At 57.7% G+C, this 13,395-nt stretch overlaps 2 protein-coding genes across 3 annotated transcripts in view; one reads left to right on the top strand and one right to left on the bottom strand.

Moving 5' to 3' along the window:
• Positions 1 to 65: 65 nt before the first annotated feature.
• Positions 66 to 11,390, top strand: GORASP1 (golgi reassembly stacking protein 1). The gene is given in 9 exon segments (XM_090284530.1): positions 66 to 216; positions 4,586 to 4,666; positions 5,232 to 5,435; positions 6,811 to 6,897; positions 7,025 to 7,155; positions 7,396 to 7,738; positions 8,536 to 8,686; positions 9,139 to 9,288; positions 9,535 to 11,390. Coding segments are annotated over 9 exon segments (1,491 nt in total). The 5' UTR covers positions 66 to 153; the 3' UTR covers positions 9,816 to 11,390.
• The window catches only part of WDR48 (WD repeat domain 48), a 38,153-nt gene continuing 36,092 nt past the window's right edge, over positions 11,335 to 13,395 (bottom strand). For both annotated transcript variants that reach the window (XM_090284529.1, XM_090284528.1), the window contains one exon: positions 11,335 to 13,294. In XM_090284529.1, coding sequence (XP_090140655.1) covers positions 13,199 to 13,294 — 96 coding nt within the window. In that variant the 3' untranslated portion in view covers positions 11,335 to 13,198. The remainder of the gene's footprint in view (positions 13,295 to 13,395) is intronic.

Here is a 13,395-nt window from a genome sequence, read left to right as displayed (position 1 = left end):
CGGTTACTAAGAACGTCAGACTCCAGGGTGGGTGTAGCAAAGCGCGCACGTGACAAGGCGCTGGTAATTGAGCGCCGAGAGGGCGAGTCAGCGCTGGTGGCGCCGGTTCCACGCTGTGGGTTTGGACACCGGCGCCGGAGCCGGGGCGCTGTCATGGGTCTGGGCTCCAGCACCGAGCAGCCCACGGAGACCTCCGAGGGTTTCCACCTGCACGGGGTGAGTAGCCTCAGCGGCGCCGGCGATCCTAGCCGAGCGCGCCCGCACAGACGCGCTGAGACTCCTGATCGTGGGCCTGACGGCGGCGGAGGCGGGGACCCGGCCCTAGCTGGGCCTCGGGGAGAAGAGAAAGGGGGATACCCTTTTCCTGGTGGGAGTCGCCCGCGAGAGGCGACCCCGCGGCACTCCGGGCCCCCGGCGCGTCTGCGGCCTCATTCGGCCCGGCCCCCGTCCCAGTGCCAGCTGTGCAGGAAGCGGGAGCGTTTCCTGGTCAGGTCGGGCAGACAGGAATAGCACTTCTCCTGGGTGAAGATGGCACCAGGTCCAGCCGGGATGCATTTGTGCACTTAGGTCACGTTTATTATCGCCTGCTGTGTGCCGGGCTCCGTGCTCGGTCGGGGGAGACAGCCAGCAACTCCGAGGCCCCTGCGGTTCCCGCGATGGGGTCCACAGCGTCGGGGAAACCAAGTGGACGCCAGCTGCTGGTGGCCCGCGGGCGCACACCCCGCCAGTCCCGGGGTCGGAAAGGCTTCCGGGGCTCGTGGACCAGTGCAAACCAGCCAGGGAAAGTGGGAGCGGGAGAGCTCTGCGGAAGACAAGGGGAGAGCGTTCGCAGCAGGGGGGAGGGTCCCAGGAGGAAAGAACCCACGCGGGGGGACGCGCAAAAAGGCCGCGCTGAGAATGCCCTTTCCGTGTCTCTACAACGAGGTGTGGGTGAGAAGGCCGGGGGAACGTGGGGATGGAGTGGGGTTCCTCGAGTCTGAAGGTGAGGCGAGGAGCCCGCAGCCGATGGAGATTGGGGGTCGAGATCTGTCATGTGGAGAGGGAGGGGCTGTAACGGAGGTGAGAGGACCCAGAACGGGGAAGGACCCCTTTTCCCTCGCGCAGCGTGGATGGCTGTGGAGACGCGTCCAAGCTTGTCAGTTGGGTCCTGACTGTTGCATGGTCTCTGTATTGTGATGGCAGGTTCTTTTGGGCAGGTGGGGGAGGGAAGCTATAGAAAGGGTTTTCTAAAATGAAAGCTATGTTGGCTCAGGACCCCGAGGTGAGAGGATTTGTGCTTGGTGATGGGCTTTCTACAGGGGACACCATGGTGTGGCACCTCTTGGGAAAGGTGAGCAGTGGAATGCCTCTAGGAATTGAGGATATTGCCAAAAGGGAGGGATGGAGACTGGAGGGTCGCAATGGAGAGGGACAGCGTGGAGAGAGCCAGGGATTGGAGGTCATCAGTCACAAAAAGAGGTAGTTCTGAGCTCTGTACTTTGTGGCAGTGACCAGGTGTGGCAGTGAACAGGTGAAGCAGCGAACAAGCAGACATTGTCCCGTTCTCATGCACTTTACCTTTGGATGCCGGCAGGGAGAGAAGGGAGACAGACAGGAAACACAGTGAAACCTCTGTTCTGGAACCTCTTCCAGTCTCGAACAATTGAGTTCTTGACCCAGTTGCTCACGAGAAAAGTCTTGGTTATCGAACTTTGGTTCTCGACCAGAGGACATTTTCATGCTGATACCTGTATGATCTTCCCTGTATGATTCGGTGTTCAGACAAATCGATTCGTCTGGAGTGAATTAAGTTTGAGAACCAAGGTTCCACTGAAACATATAGTAGGTGGCGATCATTGCTAGGAGAAAAATTGAGCGGTTAAAGGGATACAGGTGATGCGTGGGTGTGTTTTGGGTAGAGGGGTCCACAGAGGCCTCCGATCAAGTCCTGTTTGAACAGACACCTTGGAAGAAAATAAGGAGCGGACCATGGACAATGTAGGTGTCTGGAGGAAGAGTGTTCTGGGGGGTGGGGGGTAAGGAGGCCCTGAGGTGGGGGTGTGCTAGTTGCTCGTGGTGTTTGAGGCGACGTTGGGAGGTGAGGCTGGCATGCAGGGATGGTGTGGCTTGTGGGAGGAGGAGGGGGTGAAGGAGGAGGCCAGGCTATGTGGGGCCTTGCCTGCTGTCCTGAAGATTTCAGATTGTTTTCTGAGACTGGACCCATGGGGAGGGTTTATTTATTTATTTACTTTATTTGTAAAGTTTTCTTTTTAATGATTCTTTTTTTTACATTTATTTATTGTTTTTCTATTACAGTTGTCTCTCTTTTTCCCCCATTGCTCCCACCCACCCCTTTTTCCCACAGTCAATCCCCACCTTGTTGTCTGTGTCCACGGGTTATTTTTAAAGATTTTATTTATTTTTAGAGAGAGAGGAAAGGAGGGAGAAAGAGAGGGAGAGAAGCATCGATGTGTGGTTGCTTCTCGCGCGCCCCCAGCCACAGCCCAGGCATGTGCCCTGACTGGGAATTGAACCGGCGACCCTTTGGTTCTCAGGCTGGCGCTCGGTCCCCTGAGCCACAGCAGCCAGGGCCCACTGGGAGGTTTCAAGTGGAGGTGTGACATTACTTATTCACATTTTTAAAAACTGAAGAACAAACATGCAGTCTTCTAGAACTGTTGCCATTTCTACTGTGTGCCAAGCACGCTGGAGAGGTCCCGGCAGCTGGGGAGGGCCTCCCTGAAAACAGCTGGCACGGGACAGTGGTTAGGAGCAGGCTCTGGGGCGGGGTTCCTGGGGTCAGATTCCTGAGTAACTGAGCGCTAAGTTGGGGTTAGTAAAGGGGTAAAATGAGGGGTAAAGCAGGTGGTGCTGTCCCCTGGCACCCAGTCACCCCTCAGTGAGGGTGAGCTGCTGTTGTTGTTAATTACAAGAGGTTCTCTGATGGGGAACGCAGGTGGGGGTTATGGGTTGTGGGGTATGGGCTTGGGTGTGATGGGAGCCCCCAAGGGAGAGCCAGGCAGAGGGCTGTGCTTGTTGCAGGAGTGGGGGTACATCAGGGGTGCAGTGGGCAGCAGCAGAGTATTTCCACTGTAGAGCCATAGCGGGTGATGACAGGGCCCAGGGCAAGGGCAGTGAGTACAGCCAGACAGAGGACAAGGCCACAGGAGAGGGTAGGCAGGGATGAGCTGGGAGGGTGCTAGGCCAGGAGACTGGGGAAAGGGGGTAGGGGGATGGGATCAGGGATGGGGGGACCTGAGCCTCTGGGCCTGATTAATGTTTGGAGGCAGTGGTAGTTGGCAGGTGCTCATGGCTTGGCTTTGGGAGCAGGGTCTTACCAGAGGGAGGTGGAGTGACTTGGGAGTGGCCCCCAGCTATTTCTGATTATTGTACTCTGGTTTTCAAAAGCCACCTGTCCCAGCTTTCCCCTGAAGGGATGGGGAGCAGGCCTCTGAGCAGTGGCCCTGAGCACCAGGCTCATAGGGCTCCAGTGGCCGCTCTCATGGGAAGCCATGGCAGCTTCTGGAGGTCGCAGGCAGGGGCTCAATTGGTGATGCTGCCGCAAAGGAGAGCCCTAATTCCAGGGGCAAATTGGCTTTGATCTGAAGGCTCAATGGCCAAGCTCTCCTTCAGCTTGGGGGATCCAGGACTGGAGGGCCTGGTGGGTGACAAAAACTGCAGGCTGTCCAGAAGGAGAGGTCCCGGGAGCCCTGCGCCCTCTGGGCTGGGGCCTGGTGGATGGCGGGCCAGCAGGGCATCAAGTGCTCACAGCCACAGGCCTGCGGGTGTGCGCCCCCACCTCGGGGATAAAGGCCGCATTGTTTGAGTGGGGCTCTGTAACTGGGGCCTTTGAGAGGGATTTCTGCCAGAGTTGCAAGCCCTGGTTGTTGGGCTTTTGGAGACAGCAGTGAGTTTGGGAGTTCAGGGCAGGGAGGGAGGGAGCACCCTTGGGCTTCTGAACGAGAAGTCCTGAGTGGAGCGGGGACCAGATTGTGAGGCGAGGATCCAGCACTGCTCACAGGGTCCCTGGCTTAGGCTCCTTCCTGTCCCTGGGGTCTGCTCTCCTCGGCAGCTCCCTTCACCTGCTGGGCTGACCTTGGATTTGTCACCGCAGGGGCTGGGGCCCTCTGGGATCTGCCCACAGGCTGCCTTCCACACTGCCTCTTCTGGACACAGCCCTGGTTCTAGCTCTCCTGGGGCCTCCCCACTTCTACTGGGCATCAGGCCCTCCCTTTCTGTCCACATCTAAACCTCCTGCTTCTGGGAAACCCTCCTGCTTCCTGCGTAGGCCTGTGCTACCCTGTTCCATGTGGCCCACTGGTAGCCCCCGGGGCTGCCCTACGAGGCATCTCTGGAAGCATGACCTGTGGCTTGTGTTCCTGGAAGAGCCACTTTCCTAAAGAGGGAAGACCTGTGCCCAGGAAAGGAGTGAGAGAGGATGGAGTTCCCCTTGACAATGGCCACGTGTAGCCTTTCCAGAACAGTTCATGCTGGAGCATGTTTCCTCATCAGGACACTGGGAGTGGTGATGGTCTCTGAAACTGAGGGCGGGGGCTTCTTGGAAGTCATGGGGCTGGTGCGGTGACTGGCCTCTGCCATGTGACAGGTGCAGGAGAACTCCCCAGCCCAGCAGGCGGGCCTGGAGCCCTACTTTGACTTCATCATTACCATCGGGCACTCGCGGCTGGTGAGCTCCCACATCCTGTCTGTTTTGCTGTGTGTGTGTCTGTGTGTGTCCATGTGTGTTGGTGTGCCCCAAAGGAGGCCCCAGCCCGGCTCCTGCCTCCCTTTTCTTCTGGAGGGAGGCCCTGCCCAGCCCTCAGCTCCTGAGCTCTCCAGCACGGACTGGAAGCTAATGGACTCTTGGAGGTGGCCACAGGGCCTAAGGAGCCTGCCTCTTGGGGCAAGAGAGATGTGAGGGCTCTCACCAAGGGGCAGCTCAGAGTGGGACAGCACCGTAGGGCCCTGGACCCAGGAGGCTCTTTGCTGACTTTGTTGTGTTTTCTGGGGTGGGGGTGGGGGCCGAGGGAGGCAGGTTTAGCACTGCTTGGGCGTGGTGGGGGTCACACTGGCTGCAGGCCCAGGCATGGCCTGTGGGCCTCTGTCCAGACACTGCCCCAGCCCATCCCACACCAGGGCCTGCTGGGGCAGCTGACCACCAAGGCCCTTGCCCCATCTCTGACCCAGACTTGTCCGAGTGGCCTGGCTGGGGTGTGTGTGGGGTCCTTGGAGTCAGCCCTCTGCCCCCATAGAACAAGGAGACGGACACGCTGAGGGATCTGCTGAAGGCCAATGTGGAGAAGCCCGTGAAGCTGGAGGTGTTCAACATGAAGACCATGAAGGTGCGCGAGGTGGAGGTGGTGCCCAGCAACATGTGGGGCGGCCCGGGCCTGCTGGGCGCCAGCGTGCGCTTCTGCAGCTTCCACAGGGCCAGCGAGCATGTGTGGCACGTGCTGGTGAGTGGGGGCGGGGCTGGGCACGGAAGTGGGTGGGGCATGCAGGGGAAGGGCGATGGGGCCATAACATGTGGGTGTGTTGGGGAGGGGCTGGGGGGAGGGGACGAGCTGTTGGGGCAGCTGGGATAGGGCCAACAGCCAGGGGGTCTATTAGAGGACTCCCTGAGGACAGGGTCTGGCCTCACTCATTCCAGTGTCCCAGAGGGCAGCTCTTTACTTGCACAGGGTGCCTTGTTTCTTGGTAGCCATGCGATCTCGGGCATTTTTTTACCCTCTGTACCAACAATTTTCAATTGGTGTGCCACAAGGATTTTTTAAAACATGTGATACCTGACTAGTCAGGAGCACTGACCTCTTTTCCCTTAGATTGTCAAATTAAAAAAATGACAGCCAACCCAACAATAGCTATCTGGTGTGAGTGAATCGAAGTTAAACCTATTTATTTTTTCAGATCGGCAAAAAGAAAATTTTTTTCGGCTCGCCGCAGAATTTTAATAACTTGTTTGTGTGTGCTGTGAGCTGAGAAAGGTTGACAGTCGCCGCTCTGGACCATGGTTTCTTATTTGGAAAGGTGGGGCTGCCACCTGCCGGAAAGCTGGGTGCACTGCAGAATGCGGATGCGGCGGCTGCCTAGTCTTTCCATGGAATGTCTTTTCCCGCTGGTCCCCGGGGTCTGACCTTAGTGAATCTCAGTGACTGAATTGTCACAGATGTTGTTGTTAGTGTCTGTCACAGATGCACGTGCACACGTGAGACGGTGTCCAAGTTCGCACGCACGCTTGGTCCTCCAGCTTGGTGACAGGAAAGGTGCCATGAGCTGAAAACTGCCCGATTTTTCTAGCCTCCCCTGTTGCTCGCTGACATCTTGGAGAGGCGGCTCAGCCTTTTCACCCTGCCTCGGCTCGTCCGTCGGGGCCGCGGGGGCGATGCTGCCAGTCCCTTTGCGTTCCTCTGGGAGACTGGGAGCGGTCAGTTGGGCATGTACTGTAGACCGCAGTGTGGTTTCCGTTCTCTACGTATATTATTTTTAAAACCTTCTCAGCAACCCTGTGAGTAAGCACTGCATAGCCCGCTTTTGATTGTTGGGAAACGGAGGCCGAGGGGTTAAGTATGTGTCCATCGTCAGGGAGCTGGTGGAGACGGAGTGGGAGTGGAACTGAGGTCAGACTCGAGCTCCGTTGTGAGCTGCGCCCCAGTGCTGCCCTCTGCCGGGCGGGCTGTGCACCTGGGGGAGGTAGGGGACTTAGGGGGTGAGGTAGGAGAGTCTGGGCTTGGGGACAGAGAACAAGTGTCCTACTGACTGCGCCGAGAGGCAGCTCCCCGGCCCCTCCCCTCCCCTGGTAGCAAGGCCGACAGTTCTCAATTCTTTCCCCAGGACGTGGAACCCTCTTCGCCTGCCTCCCTGGCTGGCCTGCGCCCCTACACAGACTATGTGATTGGCTCAGACCAGCTGCTCCAGGAGGTGAGGAGCCCAAGGCCTGGCCTGCCTCCTGCTGCTGAACGGGGTGTGCCCAGCGAAGTGCCTCATTTCCACGGGGCTGCCTCTTCCGGTGCGGGAGCGGGGTTCAGGCGATGTGTGTCTGTTGCAGTCTGAGGACTTCTTCACCCTCATCGAGTCCCACGAGGGGAGGCCCTTGAAGCTGATGGTTTATAACTCTGAGTCCGACTCCTGCCGGGAGGTGTCTGTAACTCCCAACGCTGCTTGGGGTGGAGAGGGCAGGTACTGCCTGGGGTCGGAGGGCCGTAGGGTGGGGCCCTGGGTGGACCTGGGCAGTGGGCATCACCCCAGAGTCCCGTGGTGGCGGTGGAGCGCTGGGCCCTGGCCCCAGGGATCGTGAAGCTGACCATTGGTTCAGGAGGCACCCTTCCAGCCCCCCGCCCCCCATTGGTGAGTGGGGGTGGCAGAGAATGGAAGGGCTGTGGGACAACCCTCAGGTGGAATGTTTCTGGGTTTTGGCAGTCTGGGGTGTGGTGTCGGCTATGGATATCTGCATCGGATTCCAATCCAGCCCCCCAGCTACCACAAGAAGCCACCTGGTGTCCTACTACCTGGTACCCCACCACTTGGTGCCCCACAACCTGGTACCCCACCACCTGGTACCCCGCCATCTGGTACCCTGCCACCTGGTGTCCTGCAACCTGGTACCCCGCCACCTGGTGTCCCGCAACCTGGTACCCCGCCACCTGGTGTCCCGCAACCTGGTACCCCACCACCTGGTGCCCTGCCACCTGGACCCACCCCCCAGGATTCTCCTGCCCCTCCTGGCCCAGAGACAGATGCCAGGCAGGGTGACTACATGGAGGTACGTGGGATGCACCTGCCAACCAGGGGAAGTGGGGAGCTTCAATGGATAAAGGGACCTGTCAGCTGGGGACAGAGAACTCTGGAGGTGTCTCTTACTAGGGGCCCGTCTGTGGTGCTCTTAGGAGGCCCATCTGCTCCTGGGACCCAGTGGCAGCAGATGGACACATTTTGGGACAGTGAAACCCACTTTGATTCTCCTGCCACTTAGGTTGGGAGGTGAGGGTAGTGGCAAGGCACTGGTTGTCATTGGCATTTTGTGAGTGGGAACCTGAGGCTCAGAGGGAGGCGGAGCCTTGTTCTATGCCTCAGTGAGTTGGTGGTCAAGCTGGGCCAGGGGCTGGGGCTCCAGAGCCCCTGCTGGGCTGACTGGCTGAGTGCGCAGGGGCGTCTGGTCTTGCCTTCATGGCTGTTGATGGAGCAGGTCGCCCGAGTGCCTTTAGGCTCCAGCCTGGTGCCTGCGATCTGTACTGGGGCACATGAGGCCCGCTTTCCAGGCATGCTGGAATTCAAGCAAGGCCCTCTCTTCCTGTGGGTCACCGATGGGGCCCAGCCAGATGGCACCTGGGCTCCTCAGCAGAGTGGAAGGAGCACTCCCCGCCGACGTCAGCACGGCATGGGAGGCCAGCCAAGCCCCTGTCTGACTTCACGTGCCCTGTAGAGAAGGGGCCAGTCACCAAGGCTGTTTGCTCCTCCAGGCAGAGCTGTGCTTCCGGGGCAGCGGGTGCTGGGGTTTAGTTTGGAACACACTGTCCCAACTGCTCTCTTCTGTTCCCTCTTCTTCCCTGGCTCCCCTAGGTCCTGCTGCAGGCTCCTGGCTCCTCCGTGGAGGGACTGCTTCCTGAGCCTGCGGGTCTCGGCCATGGAGTGCCAGACCTTGGGGGACTTCTTCGTCCCATGGAGACTCCTCTTCAGCCTCCGCCTCCAGTGCAGCGAGTCATGGACCCAGGTAGTGAGCAGGCTGTGGACACACTGAGGAACGTGTAGCCCCTGGTGCCAAAATGGGTGCCAGGCTCAGGGCCGGACTTGGGCGACATTACCAAAACCTTCCTCAGACCTACTGACCCCTACTATATGCCAAAATGGTTGCAGGCGACCCGATTTAGGGTATGGATGGGGAGACTGCAGTCCAGAGAAGGGAAGTGACCTGTTCAAGGTCACAGCAAACTGGGACAGAGCAGGGTCTGGGCCCTCTGCCACTGTGCTACTCCCATGATGCCTAAGGCCAGGCTCCTCTCTTTCCTTAGAAACAGGCAGACGGAACCCTCTTTGTGGTTGGATGGGGGGCATCACCACGGGCTGAGATTAGTCTCAGGCTGAGCCCAATGCCCCAGAAATGGGGCAGAGTGAGCCCGGGGTACCGGTCTCCAGCGCTGACCAAGGACTGCGTCCCTCCCCCAGGCTTCCTGGACGTGTCGGGCGTCTCCCTCTCGGATGGCAGGGCCGGTGTCTGGCCCAGCCTGCCCGCTTTTGCAGAGCTGACCTCCTCCACTGTGTCGGCCTCGGGGCTGGAGGACATCCGCTCCAGCAGCAGCTCTCACGAGCGTGGCGGTGAGTGGCCCACACCCCCTGAGGCTCTGGGGAGGGCTGTGGGGAAGGCTGCCCTGAGTTCCTCACGTGCTAGAGGCTGGCCTTCAGGAGGAACACAGCCATGTCAAGGCCTCTCTGTACACGAGCTCTCTCCTCCCTCATCAACACCTGGGGTGGGAGTTGGGGGTCAATGGGGTTATTGCTGCAGGCAGACCACACTGGCCCCGGGTTCTGCAGGCCCCCTCAGCCCTGTCCTGTGTGTTTCAGGTGAGGCCACGTGGTCCGGGTCAGAGTTTGAGGTCTCCTTCCCGGACAGCCCAGGCGCCCAGGCCCAGCAGGACCACCTGCCTCAGCTGACCCTTCCCGACAGCCTCACCTCTGCAGCCTCGCCAGAAGATGGGCTGTCTGCTGAGCTGCTGGAAGCTCAGGCTGAGGAGGAGCCGGCCAGCACAGCGAGTCCAGATTTCGGGGCTGAGGCTGAGGGGGCGGCCAGCCAGGTCCGGCTCTCTACCCCGGAACAACCTCCTGGGCTGTGACAAGGTCCCTGATGGCACTTCATGAGGCCGAGATGTGGGGAGGTGGCTCAGGCCACACTTTGGGGCCCAACCCCTTGCCTGATCCCAGCCCAGTACGTCCAGCTTCCTAGCCTGTGGCTCGAGTGATGTGCAGGGACTTCTGCTGGTGGGGGGCTCTTGTGTCCACTCAGACCCTACTGGTCTCCAAGAAATGACCTCCCAGCACTAATTCTGCGTGATAGTCCTGGTTTTGGGGAATCGGGCACTTGTTTGAGAATCTCAGACGTGTCCTTTTGGGTGGTAGGAAGCTGGGAGCAGCACCCCAGGTTAAATCATTTTGTGGGAGCTGGGGTAGGAGAGGAAAGGCTTCTCTGCTGCTTGTGTGGGGCTTGAAGCCTCAGTGGGTTGTAAGAGGCGGCATGGGCCTTGGGGAAGGGCACCTTTTGGCCATGAACCCTGAGGTCCAGTGCTCACTCCTGCTCAGTCACTGTGGCTTCCCAGGGGCAGCAGGACCCAGACATGACCAGGTGTGACGATGGGGTTAGGAGGGGTCAGGGAGGAAGGGGTCGCTGCGGAGTGTTTGCCTGATCGCTCTGTAGAGCTTGCCGTGATTCTTCCTACACAGCTCAGCCAGCACTATCTGTACTAGAAGGCACCCCTAAACCCTGGGGACCCCTGAGGCCCCAGTTAATGCCTGTCCTATGTCCTCATCCCTGTGTCCCACGGCACGGCTGGCTCAGGCTGGCCGACGTCTGCAGCCACCGTTGAAGGAGAGAGGCAGTGACTGGCCCGCCTCTCCTGGGAGAGGAGGTTGGACATTCTAGGCCCTTCAGCAGAGACTCACCTGTGCTTGGACCCCACTGTTTCTTCTCCCCCAGGGCCTACACCCCACAGACCCAGTGTCCCAGTAGTGAATCCTGTCAGCTCCCAAACTGACACAACAATCTCTTCTAAATACATAAGGCATCCAGCCAGCCCCTGTGGTGAATAAGTTACTAAGAAAGCGGCCTCTGGCCTTGCCTTCTAGTCTCTGTCCTCATAAAGTACGCCCTTTGCTGCTTAACTTGTAATGTCTCCATGTAAAAGGAAATTCTGAGCTCTGTTAGGCCCACAGCACAAAGACGGGGGGCCCCAAGCTGGCGAGCACTTGAAGCTTCTCGCACCGCACTCAGGGCAAGCCCCGTCGAGGCCACGTGCGCAGCTAAGCCTGCAAAACAGGGAGGCCTTGTGTCCAAAGCCAGTGCTGCAGCCTGGTCCCTGGGCTGTCTGGGAGCCCCGTGTCCCCCGAGGAATCCAGGACACAGGGCGGCACCAGCACAGGGTGGCTCGGAGGGCGGCTTCCCCAGCTGTGGCCTGGCAGTGCCACCCAGTCACCTTGCGCGGGGTTCTGGGCTCCCTCGCTCTACACACCGCTCCCTGAGCTGGAGGGTAAAACGGACGTCAGTGCTAATCGTTTCCAGGGTAAACGCGAAACCAGAGGTCTCTCAACTTCTCTATAATCTGCTATGAAGGAAAATGACAAGTGGAAATAAAACATGTACTACACTTGGAATATTTTAACTAAAGCCTTTATTCTATACAACTGAAATACAGATTTTTACCCTTTTGGCAGACTGTCATATTTTCTGGGAACTTACTGGTTTGACTGGAAGAAAAGAGAGAAGTACAATCATGCTGGGGTCAGGTCTATGGCAGGAAGGGGTGGCTGCCGCGAGGCTGCGCACACGGGGCAGGACAGCCCAGCACAACCCACTCCTTTAGCCCAAGGGCCCCTCATTAAACGCAGCCGAGCGCTAGCGGATGAGAGTTTTTCTTGGACATTAATTCACAACTATTGCTAAAAAATGGGCACCAAAGGTGCACTGTTGTATCCCAACAGATAGAAATAACTTCAATAAAAAAGCCGCCGCTCTGCGTCAGGGAGAAGGACAAGGTGGAAGTGTGGCGTCTTTGCTCGCTTCTTCAGAGCCAGAGGCAAGGACCTGTCCACTTCCCTAAGGAGGCTGCCCAGCAGGGGGGACCCTGTCTCTACAGTTGTGCGAATCAGAAATCTCCAACAGGAAGGTCTGGACCCAGGCCCCTCAGCTGTCTTCAGCTGAGCCTGTGCCGGTGTAGGAAAGAAACCTGCCCCGCCCCTGCCCCGGTCCCCGCTGTGGTGGGCGCAGGCCGCCCAGGGGCTGGGGAGGCTGCTGGACTGGAATCAACTGCCCTCGGAAGGCACTTGTGCTTCTGGCTTCATGCAGGAGGCTTGCGTCATGTAGTTTGATGGGGTGGGCCACTGTTCTAGCCTGAATACAAATGAGCTTGAGGAGAGTCCAAAGTGTGTGTTTCTGCCAAAGGCGGAAGTGTTTATCCCCAATAAGTTATATTCTGTACAAGACCCAAATGATTCTATGAAAGCTTTAGATTGTTAGAAAGAACAGTGAGAAGAAGTCTGGATATAGTTACAACAACAAAGAAACACCTGCGTATAAAACTCTGGAAAAACAAATATATGTATTTCCAGGCTACGAATTACCAAATTAACTCACCACGATATCCTTTTATTGACACCATACATTTAGGCAGCATTTAAATGGAGTTTAAATTTCACCATGGTCTTAAGTTTCGATGGTGCCACGCTGCTCACCCAGAGCAAGGACCTGTGGTGTCGCCTCGCTTTGCCCGTGAAGAAAATGACACAGTGGAGGAGGAGTGAAACAGCCGCACCTCCCTGTGGCCGCCGTCCAGCCCGGGGCCCTGGGGTCGGTGCGGCGTCGCTGGGCACAAGGGTCCAAGTGCTATGATCCAGCCCCCCGAAGGCCAACAGACCCTCCTCCCAGAACACATCTCGGGTGCAACAGTCAAAACGAGCCCAACAATCATCATTTATTATGAAACGGGCTGGCTCTCAAATTGTGCAACAGCAAGTTCCTATTAAAAATAACTGTCTTAAACGGTGAAAACCATTTGTTTCTAATGACCGGCTTGGAAGCCCTTCCCAGGTACTGCAGGAATGGAATGCACTCTTAGAAAAGCGACACAGTGTGTCTGAAGTTGAAACACAGTGACAGATGTGGCCTTACTGATGTGTCTCTAACAAGTGCTAACAGACAAAGATAAGGTCCTTTGAAATAAAAGGAGGAAGCCAAGTCTGTGCTGGCCTGTCGTCAGTTCTCTGTACATCTCACAAGACAGTTTGCTGGGGGTCCTGCCGCTCTCATACTCTGCCTCCCTGGGGACAGCTTAATCTATGCAAGGAGACTGGTTTCTATATTACACTTCGATTAGTCACTTCAATTGAAAGAGAATCTTGGTCCATACCCAAACGGCCGTTAGAAGTCTTGCTCCCGCTGGGGCTCAGTGGGCTTCCTAGACTAACTCTTGGGGCCAGAGGAAGGTCAGTACATGAATACCCAGGAGTGTTCACCCGCCCTTCACGTGGACTTCTGTCGGTAATGGAGGGTGAGGTCGCCACCGCTCTTCCATATGAAGTGTTTCACTGTCCGAAGGTCCATATTTGGATCCAGAACCTGAATAGCAAAAAAGTAAAAATCTCAAAGCCTTGAACAGCTAAGACCTTTACTGTTAACTCGGGGACTCATCAGGTGACCCAGCTGGTCCTCTCTCTGGG

The sequence above is a fragment of the Furipterus horrens genome, unplaced genomic scaffold, assembly GCF_987537825.1.
Source record: "Furipterus horrens unplaced genomic scaffold, mFurHor1.1.pri manual_scaffold_7, whole genome shotgun sequence".
Lineage (NCBI taxonomy): Eukaryota > Metazoa > Chordata > Mammalia > Chiroptera > Furipteridae > Furipterus > Furipterus horrens.
Note: the sequence above shows the minus strand (reverse complement) of the source record. Positions and strands in the feature narration are given on the sequence as shown.